The 27,668-nt window shown below is 43.8% G+C and overlaps 1 protein-coding gene across 1 annotated transcript in view; it reads left to right on the top strand.

Moving 5' to 3' along the window:
• The window catches only part of LEKR1 (leucine, glutamate and lysine rich 1), a 107,652-nt gene that overhangs the window by 33,101 nt on the left and 46,883 nt on the right, over positions 1-27,668 (top strand). The window contains exon 6 of the mRNA XM_024192696.2: positions 13,228-13,413. Within this exon, the coding sequence (XP_024048464.2) occupies positions 13,228-13,413 (186 nt within the window). The remainder of the gene's footprint in view (positions 1-13,227; positions 13,414-27,668) is intronic.

Consider the following 27,668-nt stretch of genomic DNA (forward strand, 5'->3'; position numbering starts at 1 on the left):
TATGAATATAAAGCATGTAAACAGCGTAGTAAGGCTGATAATAGCAAGTATAAGAAGTATTTCGTAGTTAGTCTTGAAAATGTCAAATATGTTATAGGAAATTATATTTAAAACGTACTGTCCTCACTTCATATAGCATTTTCAATTAATCTAAAACTTGAGTAGGGAATAAACAGCTATGTTGTAACATACATTTTTGTAATTCACAAAAAGCAATTTATACCTCCTGGGTCTGACATGCTACATTTTTCTAGCTGTATTTACCATAATTTGTTCTACAGATTTTGGTCTTCAAAGCATGGACTTCAATGTAATTAATAAAGTAGCTGTCCTGCTAAATGTACAGATATTGCTGAATGTGGCTTTCTGGGCCTGCCTTTTTGAGTAGTCGGTAAAGAAATGTTTCTAATCTTTCACCACAGGGCAGAAGTACAAAATTAGGCACACTTTTAACCTTTCCTTCTTGAACACACACACACGTGCTATGAAATTATTTTTGATTTTTGGAGTGTGAATTGTTATCTGAGTAACTAGATACCGCAGATTCAAGATTTTAAAAAATAACTACAGTGCACCTCATTGTCAACATGTGCATGTAGGGTCATTTCAGCTGTGCTTTGCTATACATATATTTTGTAATTCATAACCTATTTTGAATGCTCTCTGATTTCAATCTTTCAGCTCTCACTTTGAAAAATTAAATTACATAATTCAACAGGCAACTGAGATAAATGAGTACTTAACAAAAGAAACTACTTTTGATGCCAATGCTTTTTAAACATGAAAAAACTTTATTTACCAATTCCAAAAATAAAATACAAGTTAACAATTAAGATAGAGTAGTACTACTGGCATCAAAGTAAACAATAAACCAAATACATGTAAGGGTATAGTGCTCTTATTTTGTTGAGTGGTAGGACCTTAGTAACCACAGTAGAATAAGTAAGAATGATACTAGGGAAAACATATCTACTCATAAGGCAAGATACCCCTTGTTTTTTAATATCCTGCAGAATTCTACTTATTTGAGTAGCTACAGGCATCTTCCTCATCCTTCATTCAACCAAACAGAAGTTAGATTGGTCAAAATGAAAATGTGGGATATTTTCTTGTACCTTTTCCTTTCATAGTGTGTCTAATCATAAAATTGTCTTAAAGCCATTATGCAATACTACTTAAAAGAGAACTATTTTGTTCTGTGCACCAGTCTGACAGTTCACACGGGGGCAGTGAAAATTTTCTGTGATCATTTTTAATGAGTCGACTTTTTTGAGCCTGCTGTCACAGACAAAGTTACTTTGCAGCAAGATAGTAGCTACCAACAGGAAGCTTAAGATTTTAATTAAAATCTTCATTTTCAAATACAATTCACTGTTTATTATAAGGAATGCTTCTTGCAATTTACAAACTGCCCCCATCTTGCTTTGTGCACTATCTGGCTTCCTTTTAAATTATGAAGCCCATTATAACATCACTTCACACAGCATGTAAAATGCTTGGCATTTAGGAAAAGGCTTTTCAAGATGGAACAGAGAATTGCTAAAAGATATTCTAATAGCATATTTAATTGTGAAATGTTTGGTTATAGGATCAACTATTCAGTCATTAAGGGCAGATTGAAGCACAGGCAATATGTATGCTTTAGCCTAAGATCCTAATATTTGAAGATATTTTAATTTGCCATATCTCTGTCTTCCTATGGTGTCATACTCATTCAAGATGGTTAGTGTTAGAGAATCTGAGAATCATAGAAGTGCAGGACTGGAAAGGACCTTGAAGTCGTCTCATCTATCACCCCTCGGGTAGTCAATTATTTTTTATCATGGTCCAAATTTCTTTGTCAAGATGTACTCAAGGTCCAAACTCCAGAGAAACATTTTTCACACTGTACTAACAATAATGATAATAATAAGTACATAAAAAGATTTTGCAGTCTATTCAAAAGTGCCTGTGTTCCGCCTATTGACTACTCCTGTATCACCCTCCCCCCACAATGCAGAAGCAGAACTAAGTTTACCTTTGGCACTGTATTGGGAAGCAAGAAGTAATTGTGAGATCCTACTCTTATTTATATTACATACAAATATAATAAATATTAAAAGAATGTTAGGGTTGCAAAGTCAAACACTCAAAAGTTAAGAAATGCCAGATTAAGGTTGTCCATTACTTCAGTTGCAATTGTGAGCGCTCAATACTTCTGTGAATCAGACTGTGTCTCAAGTTGGGCAACCAGAAAATGAGGAACATGCAGTTAGTGGCTACCTGTGAAAATTTTGGTTTGAGTGACTTAACTAGCATCGCATAGGAACTCTGTAGCAGAAGCAGGAATAGAATCCAATTCTCCAGGATAGCATTCAACTGCCTTAACCACAAGACCATCCTTTTTCTTCCTACACTTCTCTACCTCAATCACTATACACCTTCCAGCTTCTGCAACAAATGAGGCAGAGGATCTACAGACAAAAGCCTCACTCATGACACACCCTTGAACACTGTTCTAATGTGCACTGAATGGGCCTAATTAAGGTTCCATGAGGCAGTATTCATTCTGGCATTTTCTACTTTTTGAGTGCCTGACTTTGCAACCTTAACATTCTTTTAAAATGGGGGGGAGGAGGAGGGGGTGTATGTAATTTCTTACATTTTGAAAAAGTAAACTGAAAAGACAAAAATTCCATCAAATGGAATCATGATGGCCCCCACATGGATCATCAGCAGAGCCGGGACATTTAGAACCATTGCACAGACCTCTACCACTGTATCCAGTGGAGCAACTGTAGCAATATTAGCCTTTTATCCCCTATGTGGGCCAGCCACTAATGGGGGATGAGACATACATTTTACCAGTAGATTTTTACTGTTATTTGCTAGACACCAGAAGGATATTTGAACTGAGGAATCCTGAATTCACTTCCAGGTTCTGGAAGGGAGCATGTACATAGACCTTTTCTGCCTCTAACACTAGAATGCAGCCCTCACTCCCCCAACCTGTTGTCTTCTGTCTGTTCTCCCTGTTTCTATCCCCCTGTGCTCCTGTCCTTCCCTAATTTGTCCCTTTCCCCCTCTATCCCTGTATTTGTCCCTCTCACATTTCCTTTCCTACATCTTACCCCTTATCATTAGCGAGAAGGAGGGATCACTGACAGCACAGGAGAGACAGCCTCTCTGCTTTTGATGTCCAGCACTACATGTTCCCCAGCAGCATGGAGGATCAGTTGCAAGAAAAAGTCCTGCTGGACCCCAGGCTGAGCATACTTATTGTTAGGGTGACCAGATGTCCCAATTTTATAGGGACAGTCCCGATTTTGGGGGCTTTTTCTTATATAGGCTCCTATTACCCCCCCCCCCCCCACCCCATGTCCCGATTTTTTACACTTGCTATCTGGTCATCCTGCTTACTGTTGGTGGTACAGAGCTCTGTGAGAGTGGAGTATACTAGGCACAGATGAAATGTTCAGATAGTTTTGCTGCTAGACTCTAAGAAACCTCTAGTTAGTGCATGTAAACAGTGATTTTCAGTGGCTTATAATTTGGACAAATTTCAGTGGATTTTCACTGGAACAGCAAAAGGCACCTTTCTGACCAGAATTCTCCTTTCCAAATTTCAAGTCCACTTTTCCCAAGAAATGCACACAGGATGCTAATCAGAGAATTCTCACCATGCTCCAGGCACATGCTTTTGCAATAAGCTGAAGAAGAGGTCTGTGACACCACCTCCAGAAGATTGTCTGCCTAAGAGTTACAAGGAGGATTACAAGGAGAGCCAGAAACTTCCTGCTTCAGGAAATGTTCAACAGTGTCCAAACGCTGATCTCTGCAGTGTCATCTATCTGAACAGGATGTCCTCTATCTGGGTTTACCTGCATTTCCTAGGTCTACTAGTCTCTTGCATTAGATCATTCTCTGGACCATAGTAAATGTATGGAAAAGTAAATATAACGATTTGAGTAGTGCATTCCCTTCACAACTTAGATCCTTGTGTTTTTTCCCAGTTTTGACTACCTGGAAATCACACACATAGAGCACATGATCAAGGACAGAGAGGCTACAAAGCGCTGATTTTGCCAGAACCTGAGAACTGGTCTAGGATCCTTAAGAGCATGTCCTGTTATAGTCAAAATATACTGCAAATATAACATATATAAACCAACAGGTTGTGACTAAATTCTCATGTCTAAAGACAGAAGCATTATCAAGTTTTTCCTATGAAGAACATCATTTTAGAGTCCTTTAAGGGTATTTCCAGATAAGCAGAGTAGTTCCTGAACCAGGAAGCTTTCCAGTTCAAATAAGGAAGCTAGGCTACCATCAAGTGGACTTATTTGTTTTCAGCAGTACAAAACCAAGGTGTTTGTTCATAAAGGAAGCAGACCAGAGATCAGTGGAAATAGACTCACTAGTTTCCAAATGGCCAAATCTGGAGGTTTTTTCCTCTGCAACCACTAGGAAGAGTATTTCAAAAGATCAAAAAGGAGAAGGCAGCAGTAATACTGGCCACCTCGAATTAGGCTGTGGTTCTTGACCTAGTAGAACTTTTCCAGAGACCACTGTCTTCTCAGCAAACAGACTCTCCTCTCCCAGAAATGAAAAAGGTTTTACCATTGATGTACTCACCATAGTTTGTCTCCTGTTGACTCTCCTATCTCTGAGGTGTTAGAATACTTACTGTGATGAAAGCAGGATTTTCTTTGAGTTCCATTAAAGCACACCTAGTTGCCATCACAGCATTCCATTCTCTGGTACAAGGCTTCTCAGTATTCACTCACCCTGCAACACTGAGATTTATAAAGGGTCTGTCGAACCTCTTCCTGAATGTTAGACACCCTACTCCTATCTGGGACTTGAATTTGTCAGTGCTTTGATGAAGCCACCCTTTGAACTGTTAATAACCTGCTCACCTCTGAACCTTTCCATGAAAATGACATTCATAGTGGCTGTTATCTGTGCCTGAAGGAATGTAGAACTGGGAGCTTTAAGGGCTGACCCTCCAATACTGACTTTTTCAAAGAGAGTTTCTCTTTAACCACATCAATGTTTTTACCCAAGATTACTTTGAATTTTCATATCAATCAGTTTATCTCCTGCTCTTCTTGCCCAAGCCTCATGAACCAGAAACCCACTTTCTTAATGAGTTTCTGGTTTCATACCAGAAACCCACTTGGAGCCTGTTATACAGCTGTTAATGTATCCTACCTCCCTAAGGTCATTGCCCATTCTACAAGATAGTACTCCACATCTCTGGCCTTGCTAAAGGCTGTATCTGTTATGGAAACATGTTATGGAAACATCTACTACATGGTCTTTGATTCACACTTCCTTGAGACACTGTGCCTTGGTTGATGCTTCCTGGGCAGATGTTGCCTTTGGCTCTAGTTCTATGGACAGCCTGTCCGATTTCTGAAGCCCCCACCTCGTTCAGGGGGTACTGCTAGGGGGTCACCTCAAGTGGAGCACACACAGGGACACTACTCAAAAAAAAAAAAAGAGGTTACTTGTATAGTAATTGGATTTCTTTGAGATGTGTGTCTCTATGCGTGCTCTGCTACCTGCCTGTCTCCTCTCTGCTTCAGAGTCTCATCTTCTTGGGACCTTGTACTAGAGAAGGAACTGAGGGTAGTTCACCCTCAGAGCCCTATATGCCCTTGGTATGGGGCATGAGGATGTGTAGGGCACATGTGCAAGATGAACAGGCACTGCTGGCACTCATAGAGACATGCATTTTGAGGAAGTCCAGTTACTGTACAAGGTAAATAATGTCTCCTTACTGAATCTAATAGCTTGTCCATCGGATTGGCTCATCCTAACTAAGATGGGATATTTTTCTGAAATAATCGGTATTCTTCATGTATCCCATAAGTCTTTTCCCCATTCAGCCAACACAGAAATGCAGACTGAATTCTCACGCTCGTGTTGAGACAAAGAGATTAATCCCCAGGAAGTCAGGCATTCCAACTCTCTTGGTTTTTCTATGGTATAGCATAGATTTGTGCCTAAGACCTCCAACTGTCACATCACATATTTTCAGCATTAAACAGCATTATAAATGTAAAGTTATCTAGGTCTCTTATAGATCACCAGAAGATATCTACCCTTTTTTTAGCGTGGTATGCCTATCCAAACCAAGTTAGACCTACCTTTCCTAGTTGGGGCCTAACTACATGCTACCAGTTCTCACAGTCCATGTGTTTGAAACAATGACATCTACTTTCCTGTATTTCTTTTCTATCAGCACATGTACAATTACATGGCAAAGAGGTCTCTGATATCTCTGCTCTAAAAGGATCATGATCTTTACTTCATCTTACAAGAGGGAAAGGACACGCTTCTTGCTTTGGAGTCATTCATAACCAAGGCTGATCCTATCTATCTAATATATTTGTGTAGCTCCCATTATTATAGTATCTGAGGACCTTACTATCTTTACAACTTCCCTGTTTAGTAGGGAAGTGCAATTAACCCTATTTTAAAGATGGGTAACTGAGGCACAAAGATACTATGGGCCATATTTTAAAGGTATTTAAGTACCTGAAGATGGAGCTAGGCATCTAGTAGAATTTTCAAAAGTGCCTCAACACCTAACTTGCATTGATTTCAGTGGTAGTTAGGCATGTAGGTGCTTTTGAAAATTCCACTGGGCACCTATCTGGATCTTTATCTGCTTAAACACCTTTACAGATCTGGTCCTAAGTGACTTGCCCAAGGATACCCAGGAAGCCTGTGGCAGAGGACAGAATTGAATCTAGGTCTCCCAAGACCCAGGCTAGTACACCTACCACATAATTCACCTTTCCAACTTCATAGGAAATAATTTTTCCATCATTGTGTCCAAATCCTGAATACCCAAAAGAAAAAAATGTGGCACATGTTGGATGTGAGAACAGCATTAAAAAAAAAAAAATCTTGATGGGATTGACCTGTTCAGAAAAACATCATCCTGGTTAATTCCCTTTCACCCAAGATGGTTCTGCCTGATTGCATCCAAATGCTTCATACCAAGGCACATCAACCACTGCTTCATTGAAGCATATTCAGCTACAGGTAAACTCATCCTGTACTGGGTCACTTTCCTGAATCAAAAGGGTGACTTCTACCACTGAAAAAAGAACAGGAGTACTTGTGGCACCTTAGAGACTAATAAATTTGTTAGTCTCTAAGGTGCCACAAGTACTCCTGTTCTTTTTGCGGATACAGACTAACACGGCTGCTACTCTGAATTCTACCACTGAGAAAATCTTCAGGTTTACCACTGGATCATCCTTCAACACTATAGGCCTGACCTTCAATTTTCCACAGAACCATCCTTTGGCAGGAAGATGCACTTCAGGCTGTTCCAAAATTACTGTTTTCATGGAAGAAGAAATTTTATCCTGTGTCTTATTACCTGTCCTATTGATCCTTATTGCTCACTATGTTCATACCTAGCTCTGAGTGGGCAAGCTCAGGATCAAGAATGAAAATTGGTTTCTTGAACATTACATTTCTGGGACGGACTTCTTCCTCAGTCAATGCCACCTGGATTTCTCTGGGTGATTCTAAAATAATCATTACTAGGGATGAAGCAGATAGTTACTAGAAGTTAAGTAAGTGGTTGCTTTAGGTATTTTTCATTAATGTAAATGTAACTGTTTCAATAAGCTGTGGAAGTAGTCTTGTGGTGGAAGGGGTGAGGCCAAGCCCTGTTGCTGATAAATAAATTTGAACTACCTTTGAAATTTGCTTAGAAAGAGACATAACCCAAACAGTCACAGAAACAAAATGATCAGGTACAATTTTTCTCATTGGGTTAATTATTGAGTTTTCAGAGGTATCCGAATGACTTCTTAGTCACTTTAAAATGTATGTGTGGCTTTGTTAGACTGTTTAACTTTGGAGAAAAGGAAATTATCTACCCGCAGTTCTTGTTCTCGGAAGGTAATAATTATTATAATAGATTACCACTCACCCACTTTCTCTGCTGAATTAGGATAGTTTTTAATGTTTTGCACTATAATAGGAACTAGTAGTTGAGGCAGTTATGCTTGTTATGCTGTTATGCCTCAGAAGTGAGTGTAGGCATGCATCATGCACTGAGGTGTATATTAACTCAGAACACTGAGCTCGGAATGTTCTGACCCCAGTTACATGCAGGGAGCAGGCACCAAGGAGTGAATACTGTAACCATTTGAAGACAAGTATTACAAGCACGTTGCTTTCTTTTACTATTCACTTTTGCTAGAATAATAGATTTAATGTTTATGTATTGCCTTTTGAACCATGAACCAATCTTTTAACAATACTGAAGACTAAGTGTAGTGCATGGCACTAAGGGTTCCACTCTTCTTGCATATTTCCTGCCTTATTTCACAATCCGTTGTTTGTGACATTACAGTTGATTGATTGCTATTGAAATTATTATGATGTCACAAACCGAGGACATTAATAACTCTAGAAACAGGCTCTGTATTTTCTCCCCTTTGTTATTCCTATGAAAATAAAGAGAATATGTAGTCATATGTCTGAATAATTTATGGTATTTAAAAGTATCCACAATGTGCCAGCTGTTCTTTTCTGAAGTACTGTTTTATTAATTTGTAATATTCCTAAATATGTATGCTTCCTCTCTTGAAACAAGAGGAAGCCTCAGTAATGTTTCAGGTGCCCAGCTATAACATCTCAGCTTTGTTTTATTGTCCTGTAGCATGATGTAAGAATTACTCATGAGACACTGTCTTTCCATTCAACTATTATTCCGGTAGAAGTGACCTAGAAGACACTTATACATTTACAGAAGTATCCTACCTGTTTGCTTGTTAGTAATTTTCATTCCCAGAGCCTTTGCATTAATTAAATTCCAAGAAAATAATATCTAGAATGATTTATTTTTAAGGTTAATGATATGGCCTGTTGAAGGTCCCCTCTATAGGTGTTATGTGTCCTGCACTGCACACCACGTATCCCTTTCAAAGTAGTGAACTACTATACTTGTGTGTACACATCCCCGAAATCCAGCATTTTTGATCAAAATCCCTTACCCATAATCATTCATCAGTTCCCAGTCTGCTATGTTTTTGTTATTTTTGCAAGTTTGCCTTGTCATGTAGCCTTAACTCTCTCTGGGATCAGTGTTAGGATTTAGTAAATTATTATTTTTAGTTTAGTTTAAAAGTATACAGTGTTTGGATCACTTATAGTGCTACTTTTTTGTTGTAGCTTTCAGGAATAGTCTTTGGAGAACTTGTCTTCTATGTCATAGATGTAAAAATAGGGTTTATGAAATGCCGCTCTTGAGCCACAATGTCCTGGACTAGTTTATACATGACAGTCTTAAAAACCTTTAAAAATGATTGTGCATGGAATTATTCAGACCTGGATAATTAATGTCAAGTGGTAACCTACATTTTAATCACTTTTTTTGAGTACCGTGCAATGCCTTTGTCAGTACATCAGTATTAATAAGTATTAAGATAACAATTAGGATAAGGCATAGTTAATGGAAGTACTTGCCTGCATAAACTATTAAAAATCTGCCTGTGGGCAACATAAAGAATTATGCAGTTGTTGGTTTGACAGACACAAATGAGACTTAATCTCAATGTCAGGAACATTGTAACTAGTAATATGAACAAAAGTGGTACAAACACAACTGAACACCGACTGCTGCAAGTCCAAAAATAAGCATATATCAAAAGTGAACCTTGTTCTCCCAAAACAAACATTCTTGTTGTCCATAGATACAGATTGGTGTATTAAAAGAGAGTGCTCTAGATTTCAGAACTAACATTTTTTATGTAATGGAAGAACCTCTTTTTCCTGGCTTTAAAGTACACAGTGAAATTAATTGGGGTTTTGGGTGTCCAAGGAATGCAGGATTAGACACAGTCATAGTCTAAAAGTTTGTCAGGGTAAGGTTTTAATACATATATTTCATAGATAAAGAAAAGACCTAGTTCATTCCCCTGCCAGTATAAGTTTGTCCCCTACAATGTATTTACTTGTTTTTTGTCTTGTCTAGTTTTAAATGTCTTCAGCAAGAGGTCTTTAGGATCTTTCTGCTCAAATGTAACCTTATAAAATAAGTACAAAGCTTTGTATATACTTAATCAACTATTTTTTCAAACTATTCAACCTACACTCAGCTAATATAGGCAACCCTATGTTTCTCTTCCTCTCATCCTTATCTGCCTGCTCTCCTCTACCCTGTGTTGTATTCTACATTCACTTGGTGCCTCGTGCCCTTATTTGGGGCCCAAGCCTACAACTTCTTTCATGTGGTGTGGTTGGATCTTGCTCCTGCACAGAACAACTTGTAGGATTGAGGCCTAAGACTGTAAGCTCTTTGAGCCTTTCTTTTGGTTTGTTTGTGTCTGATGTCCAACACAATGGGCCCTGCTCCTAACTGGTGGCCCTGGGCACTGTTGTTATATAAATAATAATAATAATAATATGAATAAGTAAAGGTTGTTGGACTAAAACAGCATATCACAAAACATTTTTCATGAGTCTTGTTCCTAGACGAAATACTTTGGAAACGAAGGACAGTAAATAAATAGCTTGTTTTAACAAATATATTTGAAACATGAAATTGGGTTATCTTATTTACTAGTTAAATGGTATGATTATATGAAAGAATTTTGTAATGAAATCATATTTTTTTTCTGTGTACTAGAACATACTTCTAAAGAACCATTTTAGTGTCCTCTGGAAAAAATATAAGCATGTTGACATAAAAGTCATTTTAATGACTAGTGCCATTGCATTCTTAAATACTTGACATGCTAAACTAGCCAAACAGGCAACAGTATGTACCCTTTAACCTTGCAGGGGCATCCTGGTTGGGATGTAATCTCTTTTTATTGGCACCCAGATGCATGCAACTAGGGAAAACTGATAAAAACTCCTATTATTTGTAGTTCTAAAGAATGAGACTAAACTTCTGTAATAAACATATTATATTTCTTATTATACCACCTAACTACTGAACGTGTCATAACCATCATCCAATAAAACAAATAAAGGCTAAAAGTATCACAAAAGATATGTTTTTACTATGGGAGAACTAGTGCATGTTAGCTATCTTGTGGTAAAGTCCCAGGGGAGACAAGGGACTGTAGTTGTTATCGTGAGGTAGTGAGGTGAGGTCAGTACTATTCCCCCACTTGTAGTTGACCTGGCCTATTTACCTTGTGGTAAACATGACCTGTGCCTTGTTTCCACTTGGCTCTTACAGCAGTATAGCTAATATGCATTAGTTATCCCACAGTAAAAAAAAAACATCTTTTTGTGGTGAAGACATAGCATATGATTCTTCAACAGTAATAATTAAAACAAGTAATGAAATGAAAAATAAAATCTGTTATTATTCTCAAAGACTGTCTGAACTAAGGGCTTGTCTACACTACCGCGGTAGTTCGACGGCTGGAAATCGAACTTCCGGGTTCGATTTATCGCGTCTGGTCTGGACGCGATAATTCGAACCAGGAAGTGCTCGCCGTCGACTGCGGTACTCCACCTCAGCGAGAGGAGTACCGCGGAGTCGACGGGGGAGCCTGCCTGCCGCGTGTGGACCGCGTCTGAACCGCGGTAAATTCGAACTAAGGTATGTCGACTTCAGCTACGTTATTCACGTAGCTGAAGTTGCGTACCTTAGATCGAATTGGGGTGTTAGTGTAGACCAGGCCTAAGTTTTTAAAATATGCTTTAAAAATGGCTAGTTCCATGGATGTCTCCACTAAAGCTCTACGAACCCTTCCAGCTTTGATTTCAAAATGGGTTTATAAATTTTTTTTGTATTTCAGAAATGGGGTCTGAGGCTTCGAAGATTAGAAAGGTTTGGGTTCAAATAAACCCCTGTTGCTCATTGTTGAATTTTGTTTTGAATACATAGGTAAGGTACAGGTTTACTGGGGTGGGAAAATACCGTGGACCGAATTCAGCCTCAGTATATGCAGGAATACCTCTCACTGAAGTCAAAGCTGCAATAGGTGAGCAGAATCTGCTCTGTCCACCCTCAGCAATAATCAGTTTGCTGCATTCTGTGCTAGTTGCTTGTAATTGATCAGACTTTTGGGTGCCCCGCAACAAAGCCATCTTCAGAGGTATAAATCAGTTCAACAACCATCAGGCAAAACAATATACTTTTTAAAGCCACCTTATCTCCTTAGAGCTTTAAGGATTTATACTTTTAACATGTGTTTTAGATATAAATAAAATCCTAAAAATTATTGCACTTTTCAATAGTTATCTTTGATAGTTAATTATCTGGATCACTTCATTCAAATATTAAAAGTGAATAATGAAATAGTTTTGTTAATGTTTTCTTTTTCATATAACAGACAATTTTGAGTTAATAGACATAAAAATATATAGTAACAAATGAACTTTATTTTATTTAAACGTATGAGCTCCAATCTACCACAGGTGAGACCCTTAGCCTGCATGGAACCCTATTGAATTCAGTGGGACTACATGCAGGCCTAAGACTGCCCATATAGATCCTGTTTTAGGACTGGTACCATGTAATGTAGTGTTAAATATACTGAACTGAGAAAATGAGAAGTTTATCCTGAATATTTGAAAAAGAAAACATTTAATCTGGGAGTGGGACCTAGCATGGTAAGTTTTATCTTGGAAATATGTTTGGAAAATTGAGGTTATGGAAATTTGGATGTATTTTTACTATACTGGTGTTAATGTGTGTCTTTCTAATAAATCCATATAAATTTTATTTTGAGAGCTAAGAGAAATTCTACATTATTATTTATTAAAACTTGTATTATTTGTCCTCTAATATCCATCAATAGCTGACCAAAAAAACCCCCCCAAAACAAAAAACAAACCCCAATGTGACCATTGTTAGTGAGCTTTTAGGAGTTTATTTTCATCTTACTGCTCAGGGATGTTACAGATAAAAGGTTAGTATTAATGGAACTTGTATGCATAAATCCCTATGCTTATTCATTTAAAAAGAAGGCTCACTCACATTGCATTTCATGCTTAATATGTCAACAACCTAGTGCAAGTTGCCTGAGTGTAAATGCATTGGAAAAGCCACCTCTTTCATCTGTCTGTATTTTCAGCAGAAAGATGCAGTGCTGATGTAAATGTCTTACAATGGCTTTGTACCTTAAGTAAAATTACAGATTCATGCAAATATTGAGTTCTTAACAAAAGACAGGCATTGGGATTATGGCAATGTCTTTGTATTTTAGAATGTAAATTTATTAACATTTTACATAATTTTTTCCTCAGAAGTATCCAGACTGAATCAAAGGCTGGCAGAATTCCAGAGGGATAAAGTGTCCCTCCAGGAGGAGGTGAAACATTTGAAGTTGGTGTCCGATGCAGTTGAGCTGAAAAGTCAGCAGCTTCAGACTTCACTCCAACAAGAGAATGAATTACAAAACAGATGTCATGAATTACAGAAGGAAACATTAGGTGAGAGAGTGAATTTTTTGTGTCTTAAGCAAATCACTAGGTGCAATGAAATGGAAAATCAAACTACTTTCTAAACTTTACTCATACCCGATGGTCCCTGCCCAAAGAGCTTACAATCTAATTTGAAACAAGACACACGTGAGTGAAACAAACAGTAGGGGGACAGAGAGGAGAAGGGTTGAGGGCATCAGTAGTAAGATTACACAGTTACATGGGCTAGCTGTTGCAAAACTTGATGATTCCAAATAATTTGAAAGCATTTTTAAAATAAATATTAGCTGTCTTTAACTACCCTAGCCATTGTTAGGTGGTTGATTTCTTGTAGACATTACAATGGAGGTATAACTTTATAAACTTTTATACATTTCTCACATTTAATTATTAATTTTCGATGCAAATTTAAATGTTGTAAAGTTTACATGTAGAACAGTATAACAAGCTGATGTAGGGGCTCAGTAGTGTCTGTGTATGGTTATTAATCTTGCAGTTTTCTGCAGTGCCTGTGTGCCAGTGCTGCACAGGTATATTAGAGCTGCATTGTGAGGCCCATAGTAGACTATAAGGCAGGGATCGGCAACCTCTGGCACGTGGCATGCCAGAGTAAGCACCCTGGCAGGCTGGGCCGGTTTGTTTACCAGCCGCGTCCGCACGTTCGGCTGATCGCGGCTCCCACTGGCCGCGGTTCGCCGTTCCAGGCCAATGGGGGTGGCGGGAAGCAGCGGCCAGCACATCCATCGGCCCGCGCCGCTTCCCACAGTTCCCATTGGGCTGGGATGGCGAACCGCGGCCAGTGGGAGCCGCGATCAGCCAAACTTGCGGAGGCGGCAGGTAAGCAAACTGGCCCGGCCCACCAGGGTGCTTACCCTGGCAGGCCATGTACCAAAGGTTACCGATCCCTGCTGTAAGGAATATCACTTCTCTCTTTGTGGATTCTAGACGCTCTTTTCTCCATCTTCTTTCCAAATATGGTGAAAAAGTTTAATAAAAAAGATTTTTTTAGCAAGATGCTCTAAAAGCTGTCCGGCTTTGGGGCATTCACTCTTTAAAAATAAATGGTTACTAATTACTTTTCTATTTTAATAGCTATTAAAACACAGCCCATTTTTAAGCAAGGCTTACATTGTGTTCACAACTCCATCTGGAGACTGATATGTTTAGAACGTGTACAGATTGTGCTATTCTAGATACAGCTTTGACTCATCCAAATGGCACTGTTATTACAGAGCAAACTGCCGCATGCAGAGTATGTAATTTCAAATCTAAAACAGCAGTTCTTATTGTTAACGGTGTTGAATGAATTTCATTCCAAAGCCTACATCAGTGATAATATTTAATGTGGGATTGAAAAATAGTAGGGCACAGATGGCTTTTACTGACTTGTCGTCCCATATTAGTGAGAACAATCTTTATTTTGTTAGGTATTCATGGTACTCTTCTACTCTTAAAAGCCCTGGCATGCAAAAACACTTGAAAGATCTCAAAGTGGGCAAACACTATACAGAGGATGGTGAATATGAGCCAGTGACTTTGAGACCCTGTCCACACAAGTCATAGAGGGTTAATACTTCTCCCTTTTTTGGTGTTTAATGTTCATTTTGTGAATTAAAACTAAATGAAACACAAAATCCAGTTCAAGCCTTTTCTTCAGGGTTAGCTGCTCCCAGAATTCCTCCCTGTGGACTGCTGTGCTCACATCTTACATCCTGTCTCGTAGAGAGCCACTGTCTTACATCTGGGTAGAGTAATGTAACAATGAAATAGCAAAATACACTTAACACTATCCAGTAGGCTCATCAACTGCTAACAGGTTAGGGTGGGTTCAGGTAAATGCTGCCACCCAGTTACAGTGAGGTTTTCCCTTTCTTACCTCAGAAGTCTTTGTCATTGTCAGTCATTGGACACTACTGACTCATCTTGGTGACCTAACTGGGTGCAAATAAATGCACTGTTATGGTTTAAGTCCCTCTTCCCAAACTATCCTTAAAGGACTGTAATAGAGACACACATCTCTGCCTTCAGAAACCTCACAAACTGAGAAACTGAGAAAGCTAACCAAAAACTCAAATAAGATGGAGTTAATGTAGGGGGGGGGGGAGGGGGAGTTCAAGGGATTAACCAACATGTTAACTTTATCTCCTATCCTCCTTGTTAAAATTATCTGCCCCTAGACCACTAAGGTTCTCCTGACTCCTAACTGGTAAAAATGCCTCCTTCCATATACAGTTGACAAGGTGGTTTTTCCACTCTTAATGGATGCTGATCTAGCCAAAATGGTCTAGGCATTTGTAGTTTCCAGGCTTGACTGTTACAATAACTGAGCATAAAGGCCCTATAAAATCTTCATCTTGTCCAGAATGCAGCATCCTACCCATTCATCAATATAAGCACAAACACATCACTCCTGTGCTCTGGAAGTTACATTGGCTCCCCATTGATGGTCTGGGATCTAATTTTTAAAGTTGTCAAAGGGGACTGGATCATCTCAGAGATTTGCTTCCTCTTTTAGATGATGTACAGTGACAACTGCACTCTTCAGGCAGGGAACTGTCAACAAAGATGAGTCTTATGGTAGAGAGGGTCAGAGCTTTCTTTCTCACTGGCTCTTGGCTATCAAGCTCACTAGCATAAGAACACAGTATGACCCAAATTCAAAATGTAAACCCTTTTTCTCCTCCATAACCTTCCCATGATGAGGATGATGTGTTTTTTGTTAAAAAAAAGTCATGTCATGCTTGGCAACAGAGAACTAAAAACTGTGTTAAATGTGTACAGTTTTTGTAAGATGGAGACCACGATGATGAATGAGTTATAAATACTTTAAAAGACAGATTTTTTTTTCTGTGTTAAATTATGGTTACACCTGCATTTTGTCTAGATTCTGCATGCACCCTTTGACTGATGCACTACTTTAGGATTAATTTAACACTTTTTGAATGTAAAATACAGTACTACACACATTTCACAAAGAAATTGTATGCAGTTCCTTAATTATTGTCAGTAGGCTGTGATTATTATTATTGAACGACCGTGCTCTTGTGTAATTTCTCAAGTATCTGCTTGTTTTTTATTGCTGCACAGTGGCACACTTGGACATTCATGTGGGGGTAGGAGGTGCACAAATTCAAAAGACAACAGAGAATAAGGAAAAGGAAAATGAGTCAGGCACACAGAACAGCTTAGAAATGCAGAATGTCAAGCATATTTGAACATGTATAGCATGAAGAAAGCAGTCACATGAAAGATGAGCTTTGCAGGCAGTGATCTAAAAACCAATATGAGGGTAATAATTTTACAAATCTGAACTGTTCTTAAACAATGTCTCCAATGAATGATGCACCAAATGTGCTTTCCTTCATTAGGCATAGACATATCTTTGAAAATTTATGTAGCTCTTTTTTTGGTTCAGATCAATATATCTGTTTTTCCTCTTGAACAAATATTTATTGTGAGAAACGCAAAGAATACTTCCTCATTTGTGAATTTTCAGCAGCTGACAAAGGATCCATATTTTTACTTAAGTATAATGAGGTTGGCTTTCTTAAAAAAATGTTCTAAAATGTGTGTTAAACTAGAGTCAATTAAGGGTTGCATTCACCACAGTGAAAAGGGCCAGTGCAAGGACTGTGTACCAACTGGGTCCCACTTAAGCCCTATTTAGGCATTGTTCTGGCCCTCAGCACAAAAATTGTTTTTATCCTAACTGCACTGCTATATACCTCTGGCTTGGCTTAGCTTACCCAAACCATGATTTTTAAAATTTTATTTTATAATCCTGCAGTCTAGTATTCTTTTTGCTTTGTTACTCAGTGCTGTACACTGATGGCTTTAATATTTTATAATTATTATTATTATTATTTATTTGTACTAGCAGTAGTACCTAGAGGTCCCAACTGAGACTGGATTCCCATTGCGGTAGGCATTTTTCTGACATATAGTAACAGTCCGTTCTTCTTCAAGTGCTTGCTCATGTCCATTCCATATTAGGTGTGTGTGCTTGCCACATGCACCGGTGCTGGAAGGTTTCACCTCAGTGGTATCCGTAGGGGACTGGCTCTGACGCCCCCTGAAGTTGAGCGCCCATGCTGCGGTATAAGGGGCGCCACCAGCTCCCTCCACCCTCAGTTCCTTCTTGCCACCAGTGACAGTGCTGGAACATCTGCTGCTTCAGCTAGCGTTGCGTTTCATTCAGTGTTTCTTTCAAACGTTTCCTGTACAATAGTTGTAAAATAATTAATAGTTCCCTTATTATTAGTTCTAATTTAGTTGGTCCCGGATGGGACTCAGCCTAGGGATGGGGCATGCCCCGATCCCCAGGCTTTAAGCCCTGTGATCATTGTAAGTGGCCTATGCCCATCAGCGATCTGCACGCTAGTTGTTTAAAGTGTCTAGGCGCAGGACACATAAGCGAAAAGTGTCCCATCTGTAAATCCTTTAAACCCCAAACAAAAAAGGAGAGAGACATCCGTCTCAGGGCACTCCTGATGGAGTCGGCCCTGACCCCGGCACAGGAGCAGAGGTCCGACTTGGCCCCGAGCACCGCAGCGTCAGTGCGGCGTGCCCCACCGGTGCCGTCTTCAAGCCGGCACCGATCCCCCTCCCCAGCTCTGGCCAAGAAACTGAAGAGAACCACAAGGGGAACATTTCCCACTTCTTGTACAGGAAAGGACAGGGCCGGAGGAGAGCCAAGACCTGTGTTGGGCGGCTCTACACTTCTTCTGTCAGGGAGTTGGGCCCCAGCTCAAGTTGAGTGGTCCAGCCCAATCCCATACCATCCCTGCCACCATGGACAGTGACAAGGGCCTCTGTTATCTAGATGTCCCGTCGACACCCGAGGCCCTGCAAGCAGCACAGGAGATCCTGACCCTACCGGTGCCGCCCACACCAGCTCTGGTGGTACCTCAGGCCAAGGGTAAACCCGCCTTGGGACTTTACCGTGTGTCCCCACCTCAGCGGCACCACTCCCCATTGGGGGGGACGTCCCACCAACGCTTGCCTGCTTGGAACCATCATGCCTCGGATGCAGGGAGGAGGCTCAACGAAGCCCGCTTCAGTCTCCGAACCCTGAGCACTGACAGCGGGATTCAATGTGTGGCTCGCCAGATGCCTGGCACAGACCTACCCAGGCATGCGCCCCCCGGCAAGAGGATCGAGATTGGCCTTTCTTGTCTCCAAGGCGTCGGCACCGGTCATGCGAACCATCATTTGAACATGGCCACCAGTCACCAACCAGCCGGCAGGGCCGGCTTTAGCAAGAGCGGGGCCCGATTCCTGGGGGCGGGGCTTGCGACAGGGGGCGGGGCTTGCGGCAGCCCCGCCCCCAGGAATCAAGTCGCGCTCCAGCCGGGGTCGCCGGGCTTGGGTCCGGGCTGGAGCCGCTCGGCGGCCGGACCCGAGCCGCGCAGTGAGGGCCGGGCCGGAGCCGGACCCGAGCCGGACCCGCGCCGCGCCACGCCGCGGGGGCCAGGCCGGACCTGAGCCGGACCCGAGCCAGAGCCGCGCCGCGGGGGCCAGGCCGGACCCGAGCCAGAGCCGTGCCAGACCCAAGCCGTGCCGCGGGGGCCGGGCCCGAGCTGAGCCGGACCTGAGCTGAGGGGGCCGTGCCGGACCCGAGCCATGCCGCGGGGGCCGGGCCGGAGCCGAGCCGGGCCGGAGCTGCTGGGGCCAGTGCGCTCGGCCAGAACTGGGGCCGGAGGGAGCTTCTCGGCCGGGGCTGGACTGGGCCGCGCCTCCCCGGAGCCCTTCTCGCGCCCCCCACCACCCCAGCTTACCTGGTGCTGCCTGCCCACCCCTGCTTCTTTTCAGACGTTCCGCGAACCTCTGATTCGCGGGAAGCAGGGGAGGGGGAGGAGCAGGGGGCGGGAGCGTTCAGGGGAGGGGAGGAGGGGGAAGTGAGCTGGGGGCGGGGTGGAGAGCTGCGGGGCGGGGCCCTCTTAGCGCGGGACCCAATTCAGTCGAATCGGCTGAATCGGCCTAAAGCCGGCCCTGCCAGCCGATGCCTGTCACCAAGACGCAGATCCCTGCGGTTGGGGAGATCCTCCCAACAACTGGCCCAATCCAGCTTCTGGTCCCGTTCCATGTACCAGTCGAGCAGTGTGAGGCATTGATTGATGGATTACCAATGCCGATCCGCCAAATGCCGCAGGTCCCAGAGTTCCCGCACGAGGGACTCATCTCAGTCGGTCAGGTCTATGTCGAGGCGTAGCGGCTGGCACTGCACAGAGAAGGAACGCCGGTCTGCCTGATCATGGTCGCTTGGCAGAGACCACTCCAGCTCCAAAACTGAGCTGGAGTCCTTGACAGTGGGACAAGCCCCACCACCAGCAGTACCATCTGCATCGTTGGCACCGCAACTGACCCCAAGGCCAGTGGCTGGCAGCTGCCTGGTACCCCTGGAACCCGTGGGGGTTTCGCCAGCCCAGTCAGTGGTGGGGGCCTCAAATAGGCCATTGGCCTCAGCATCCCGCCCTCCACCAGAGGTGGAGGCCCCAGAAGGCTGGACCACCAGGGGACATGGCAGATCCCATGGCACTGGCTTCGTCCTCATCGTCACCAGATGAAGCTATCACAGGTCCCCCTCACCCAGTTCCGCAAGATGATACTAAGGCTCATCAGGAACTAAGGAAGAGAGTTGTCTCCAAGCTGGGGCTCCAGGCGGAGGAGCTAGAGGAGCCAACGGACTCCCTGTTGGATGTCCTTTGCTCCACAGCATCTGCCAGGGTGGCTTTACCCCTACACGAAGGGGTATCAAAAATTACTAATGCCCTATGGCAAACCCCCTCCTCCCTGCCCCCCATGTCAAAAAGGGCTGAATGCAAATACTATGTGCCTGCTAAAGGCCACGAGTACCTCTACACGCACCCAGCCCCAAACTCCCTCGTAGTTGAGGCTGTTAATCAGAAGGAGAGGCAGGGTCAATCTGGAGCTATGGCCAAAAACAAAGACTCGAAGAGACTGGATTTGTTTGGGCAAAAAATTTATTCGTCTTCCAGCCTTCAACTGAGAATGGCCAATCACCAGGCTCTCCTTGGCCGCTACGACTATAACATGTGGCAGGCAATGGCCAAGTTCGAGGTTTCGCTTCCCAAAGGTTCCAGGAAGGAATTCTGGGCGATCCTCGAGGAGGGCGCGACTGCAGCCAGAGTGGCCCTCCAGATGGCTTCAGACATGGCGGACTCTGTGGCTCGCACCATGGCCTCGGCCATTTCCATCCTGGCTGCTTCTCTCTGGTCTGTCAGAGGCTCAGCAGTCAATGCAGGACCTCCCTTTCGATGGCCAAGCCCTGTTTGCAGACCAGACAGACAGTAAGCTGCATGGGCTAAAGGATTCCTGTACTACCCTGAAAACTCTATGGCTGTACGTCCCTGGTCCAGCCTGTAAGCAGTTCAAACCGCAGCTAGCTCAGGGCCAAGGGAGCCAACCCCAGCAGGAGCTGCCCCACAAAAAGAGCAGGGTCTACAAATGCTGCCCGAGCCACCCACCTCCTCCCTCTGCCCAACTGGGCTCGACCCGCAATAAGAAGGGGGGGCAAGTGAGCATTTTGAGGGTGTGCCCGAGGGTGACCTACTGTCTCTCTATACCCCAGATCCGTCTCTCCTGCTTTTCTCCAACCACCATTTTTTCCTCCTGGCATGGACCATTATAACCTCGGACCGCTGGATCTTCAATATAGTGGTACAGGTGCCAGTTTCTTTCAACCCCCTACCCACCTTCCCCATCCCTCTTCAGGGACCCCTTTCACAAGAGTCTCCTTGCGCAGGAGGTAGAAGGGTTGCTGCAGTTGGGTGCGGTGGAAGAGGTTCCTCACAAATACAGGAACAACGGTTTCTATTCCCAGTACTTTTTAATCCAAAAGGCCAAGGGTGGTCTACGGCCCATCTTGGACCTGTGAGACCTCACCAAATACCTAAAGAAATTGAAGTTCCTCATGTTCTCCCTGGCCTCCATCATCCCCTCCCTGGATCCGGGAGACTGGTATGCCGCCCTCGACTTGAAGGACGCATATTTACACATAGCGATCTTTCAAGGTCACAGATGCTTCCTACGATTCATGGTGGGACCCGACCACTGTCAGTTTGTGGTCCTCCCGTTTGGTGTTTACTAAGTGCATGTCGGTGGTAGTCACTTACCTCAGGCGTCGGGGCATCCGGATCTACCTGTACCTCGACGACTGGCTCGTCAAAGACCGCTCCAGGTCCCAAGTCCAAAGGGATGTTGCAGTGCTGCAGGCCACATGCCGATCCCTGGGCCTGCTGGTAAATGACAAGAAGTCAACATTAGTTCTGGTACAGAGAATAGAGTTCATCAGAGTGGTGCTCGATTTTCACCTGCACCAGAGTGTTTCTGCCACAGGAGAGGTTCCAAGAATTGGTGAACCTCATCGTGCGAGTCTCCACGTTCCCCTGACCGCATCCAGGGTTTGCCTGCACCTGCTGGGTCACATGGCAGCATGTGCATATGTCGTCTGCTATACCAGGCTCAGGATGCGGCCCTTACAGCAGTGGCTGATGATGGTCTATTTCCAGTCCAGAGATCACCTGGAAAAGGTTGTTACCATCCCACCGACGATACTTACCTCGCTGCAGTGGTGGACCGACCCCAGGGCGGTCCTGGAAGGAGTTCCATTTGACAATCCTTGTCACTCGATCGAGCTGATATCGGACGCCTTGGACCTCGGCATCTCGGTGGCCTCCAGACCCAGGGCATGTGGTCCCCAGAGGAGATGACGTGGCACATAAATGTCAAAGAGCTCAGAGCGGTACCTTTGGCCTGCAGGGTCTTTCTACCACATCTGGCGGACAAGGTGGCGAGAATGTTGATGGACAATATGGCCTCAATGTTCTACATCAACAGGCAGGGGGGAGCATGCTCATCGGCTCTCTGTCAAGAGGCTCTCTGATTGTGGGATTTCTGCATTGACCATGCAATCTACCTGGAGGCCTGTCAGCTCTCCGGTGTCAGGAACACGCTGACAGATCACCTCAGCAGATCCTTTTCCTCTCACCACTAGTGGTCGCTCCATCTGGAGGTAGCCTGTGCACTCTTCCAGAGGTGGGGAACTCCCCAAGTGGACCTGTTTGCCACCAGAACAGAACAAGAAATGTCATTGCTTCTGTTCCCTACAGGGTCTGGGCAAAAACTCCCTCTCCAATGCCTTCCTCCTGTCATGGTTGGGGGGGGTCTGATGTATGCGTTCCCACTGATCCCACTCATCAGCAGAGTCTTCACAAAGGTCAAGAGAGACAAGGCCGAAGTCATCATGGTCGCCCACGCGTGGCTGTGCCAATATTGGTTTGGCACGCTGATGGACCTGGCAGTAGCCGCTCCCTGGCCCCTTCCCGACCGACTGGATCTGCTCTCGCAGGATCACGGGCATCTCCTACACCCCATCCTCACCCCCCTCCACCTCACGGCGTGGATGCTGCATGGTTGAACTCGGAGGAGCGGGCCTGCTCTAGCGAGGTCCAGCTAATCCTCCTGGAAAGCAGGAAGCCTTCCACTAGAGCAACCTACCTGGCCAAATGGACCAAGTTCTCCCACGGGGCGCCTGAGCATAGCATCTCTCCAACGTCGTGCTCCTTACAATCTAGCTTAGATTATCTGCTCCATTTTAAGAACCAGGGGTTTGCCCTCTCTTCCATCAGAGTGCACCTTGCGGCTATCTCCGCTTTTCACTCACTGATCCAAGGTCAGATGGTGTTTTCAGATGACATGTCAGTCCAATTCCTGAGAGGCCTTGAGAGACTCTTTCCGCTGTCCCAGACTCCTGCCTCACAGTGGGACCTTAGCTTGGTTCTTTCTAGGCTCACGGGGGTCCCCCTTTGAGCCTGTGGGCTCCTGCTCCCTCTCCCACCTGTGCTGGAAGGTTGCGTTCCTTGTGGCAATAACATCCGCGAGATGTGTGTTGGAGCTTAAACCCCTGATAATAGAGCCTCCATATACAGTGTTCTACGTGGACAAAGTTCAACTGCGACCCCACCCGGCCTTTTTGCCAAAGGTGGTGTCTTCCTTCCATGTTAATCAGGACATCTTCATCCCAGTGTGTTGCCTCAAGCCGCACACCTCTGGGGAGGAAAGGAGGCTGCACGCCCTGGACATCAGATGTGCCCTGGCATTTTACCTGGAGCGTATCAAGCCCTTCCGCATGTCGACCCAGCTCTTCATTGCGACAGCGGACAGGACGAAGGGCATTCCGATGTCATCGCAGAGGATTTCCAACTGGATCACCTCCTGCATCTGGACCTGTTACGAGCTGGCACAGGTCCCGCCGCCGCCAATTTTGAGGGCTCACTCGACCAGAGCTCAGGTGTCCTCGGCGGCCTTCCTGGCCCACGTTCCCATCCAGGACATTTGCAGAGCTGCAACGTGGTCTTTGGTTCACATGTTCACGGCGCATTATGCCATCAGTCAGCAAGCCAGGGACGTCGCTGGGTTCAGCAGAGCTGTGTTGCAATCTACATGTCTGTGAACTCCTACCCACCTCCAAGGGTACTGGTTGGGAGTCACCTAACATGGAATGGACATGAGCAAGCACTTGAAGAAAAGACAGATACCTTTTCCGTAACTGGTGTTCTTCAAGATGTGTTGCTCCTGTCCATTCTATAACTCCCCCTCCTTCCCCACAGTCAGAGTTTCCAGCAAGAAGGAACTGAGGGTGGGGAGAGCCGGTGGCGCCCCTTATACCATGGCATGTGCATGCTGCTCCAGGGGGCGCCAGAGCCAGTCCCCTACAGATACCACTGAAGGAAAAACTTCCAGCACCGGTGCATGTGGCAAGCACACACACCTAATATAGAATGGACATGAGCAACACAACTCAAAGAACACCAGTTACGGAAAAGGTAACTGTCTTTCCTTGCTCCAAAGAGTTTACAGTCTAAGTAGACATTATAGTCTAAAGGTGGAAGGAGGCTAAGAGAGGTTAAGTTTTGTCATTTGGCATGCAATGGAAAATCTCCCAAAATTTAAATCTGAAAGACGGCTGTTACTGCAGTCTGGATGTCCTAGTAAGAAGTAAATACAAATTGAAATGATTTAAATGACAGTCTAAGCATTGTATTTTTTTTATTGATTTGGGGAATAACTAGCAGGGAAAAATTGTTAGGGTTATACCATTTAGAGCCAACGTGTTAATTACATAATTGCATGTTTTTTTCCCCACACTGTAGTAATTTATAAGGAGCCGTGTGCATAAATGCTTATTTTTTTTCTAATCTCTGATGCTTTTCCCAGAGGTCAGTATGACCAGCAAACTATTCAACTGACTTTCTTTTTCCCCTCAAGAAGGCTTGTATACCTTCTAACTTTCAGTAAACAGACACAAATTGTGACAAGTCATGGGGCAATTAGATCGTTTTTATATTTACTTTTTTTTTTATAAAAATCTAGCCTGGAAGACTTTCAGAGTATTTCTGTAACTTTCAAAACAGCTTGTCCCACAAGACTGGCCTGAAGAGAAAATATTTGTATTTTTCCATACAGACTTTTCAAGGGATTAATCTACCTAAAGGAAAAGGAGAAAAATATGGAAATATCTTTCTCAAATACACTTCAGAATTTCATTTGGAGTTGAAACTTGCAGTTTGCTCCTCTTTTCCAAATGAAAAATGCCAGTATGGTGCATGTTAAATTGCCAGTGGTGCTATACTGCATGTTTGTAATTGCTTTCCTGGGATATGGCATTTTCAGGACTGCAGAGCATCATCTTAAAGCTGAGTAGAATTTTTTTAAGTACCTGTTATATTCAACATATCTCAAAGCTTTACAAATTAATGACTTAAATTCTGCTAATGCAGTGAGCATGTATAGGAAGTGGAACAACCATTGTGAATTCAGCAATAGCTTGTAGGCATCCTTAACTATTAAAACATGCTTTTGGGGGATTTGGAAGGTTGTCTGTGCCACTGGGTTATCCTTATTTTTCTAAAAGAACTGTGGGATTTTTAATTTAACCCTCACCTGGACATTCACATGACACTTGTTGTGGAACATAAAACATAGGAATGGCCATACTGGATCAGACCTGAAGTCCACCTACTCCAGTATCCTGTCTCTGACAATGGCTAGTACCAAGTGCTTCAGAGAAGGGTGTAAGAACCCTGCAGTAGGCAGATATGAGATGATCTGTCTCCCAGACAGAGGTTTCATCCTGATTTCGGAAGTTAGAGATTGTTCTAAATCCTGAAGCCCAAGGTTTAATATCTCTTTCAGAAAATATTTGTTATGATTAATTATAACAACTCTGGATATTCTTAATATCCATATAAATGTACATTCCCTTTTTAAATCTTGTTACGCTCTTGGCCTCAACAACTTCATGTGGCCGGTGGGAGCTGAGAGCCAGATCAAAAGGTCTGACAGGCCGGATGTGGCCTGTGGACCGTAGTTTGCCCACCCCTGCCTTATTTACTGGGGGTTCAGAGTAGGCAAAGTCATCCTATCCAATGAAAATATTTGTATGTTGTCCAGACCATGTCCAGGATAATGCAACACACATTCTCAGGTTATCAATTTTTCAGATTATTGGGAGTGATGGTATTTTGCATGGATGTTGTTCAGTGGACAAAGTTGCATATGTAACCTTTCCTGCTTTTTCTTCTAGAAGTTTGGGATCATTGGAGGAGTTTCATGTCTATGGGATTAGTGTTGATGCAGGAATCCTGCAAGGTCTTTTCTTTGGTGGTGATTAATGAGGGAGCATATAATGCAGAGTACCACTTTTCTACAGCTATTTTGAGACTCAAATTACTGGTGGAAGTCTGCTAGGCTTGGTAGATCATTGAAGAAACGAGGCTTTTCAGGGTCTGTGGTCCATACTAAAAAGAAAGTTCCAGAAAATTAATATTTTGTCTATATGTAGAACAGCTAGTTCATCTACATCTTCAGGACCACTTCTAAGGAGGCTGCCTGCTTGTAAGAATAGACAAGAGCACCACAGGAGCTTACCTCACTAAACTAGGGGATGGGCAGTTCTGCAGTCAGTCCTACACCGAGAAACCACCTTTCTGTTCTCCTGGGTGGAAATATAGTATTATTTAAGGCTGTTCATGTCAGAGGAACATCAAATATAAATAAAAGAAGATTGGCTCAGCAAGAAAAGGTTGAACTAGGAAGAATGATCACTGAACAATAGTGCCTTCCAGAGAATAGTAGCCAGATTTGGATGACACCTACTAGATGCGTTCACCTCTGCAGAAAATCAAAAAGTAAAGACATATTACTTAGGAGCTCAGGTGGTGGGCACTTTTCTGAATGATGGAGAACATGCCTTCTCTAAACCTTTCCTCCCAACTCTCTCTCGGTCCAGAGTAATTCAGAAAGTCAAATCCGAGAAGGCATTTATGATTCTTATAACCTCCAACTGGCCCAGCTGGTCTTGGTATTCAGTGGTAATATAAGTAATTATAGATTGGCCTCTCTCTTTGGGAATGAGTTAGGATCTGTTGACCACGGTTTCCATTTTTATTACTACAATATAATATAACTTAATGGGAAGGCATGGTTTTTGAAAAGAAAGCCTTAGAATGGTATGGGTACTCTGACAAAGTTATATACTTGTGTGACGGGGTGAACTCACTCCACAGTGGATGGGGAAGGGTTAACTCCTCACTGTGGACTGAGGATGCCACACCCCCATGTCCCTACTGGGCGTGCTTCTGATGTAGCACTAGTATAAAAGGGAGCAGCTCAGCTCTGGGCTGAGCGCCAGGGAGGAAGGATGCTCCTTGCCAGCTCCATCCTGGGAGCAGCTGGAACCCCTGACTGTGGAAGCCAGAGCCATGGAGACTCAGACTGGCCTCCAAGGGCCTGTGGACATCTGAGCGGGATCAGTCACCAGGAACCGCACGTGCCGAAAAGCCCGGAGACCCCGACGACACCGCAACTACAGCTCCAAAAGATATGGTAGGAAGTGGCCCAGGGAGGACTAGCTATAGTCCTGTGGGAAGTCGGCATGTTTTGGTTGGAGCCCTGCCGACACAGTGGCGGAACACTCTGCCACTGTTAAGGCCCTGGGCCGGGACCCGGTGGAGCAGGGTGGGCCCTGGGTCCTCCTATCTTGGCCGCTAACCTTCCCGCCCCCCAGGTGGCGACCCATCGACTCTCGCCAATAGGCCTTACCGCCCTGTGACTCAGGGCAACTCCAGCGACTCTGACTGCTAAGCCTTGCTGCCCTGCGAATCAGGGTAAACCCCATTGACTCTGGCTGCTAAGCCTTGCTGCACTGCGAATCAGGGTAAACCCCATTGATTCTGGCCATT

The sequence above is a fragment of the Terrapene carolina genome, unplaced genomic scaffold (genome assembly GCF_002925995.2).
Source record: "Terrapene carolina triunguis isolate 2854851 unplaced genomic scaffold, T_m_triunguis-2.0 Scaffold88, whole genome shotgun sequence".
In the NCBI taxonomy this organism is placed as follows: domain Eukaryota; kingdom Metazoa; phylum Chordata; order Testudines; family Emydidae; genus Terrapene; species Terrapene triunguis.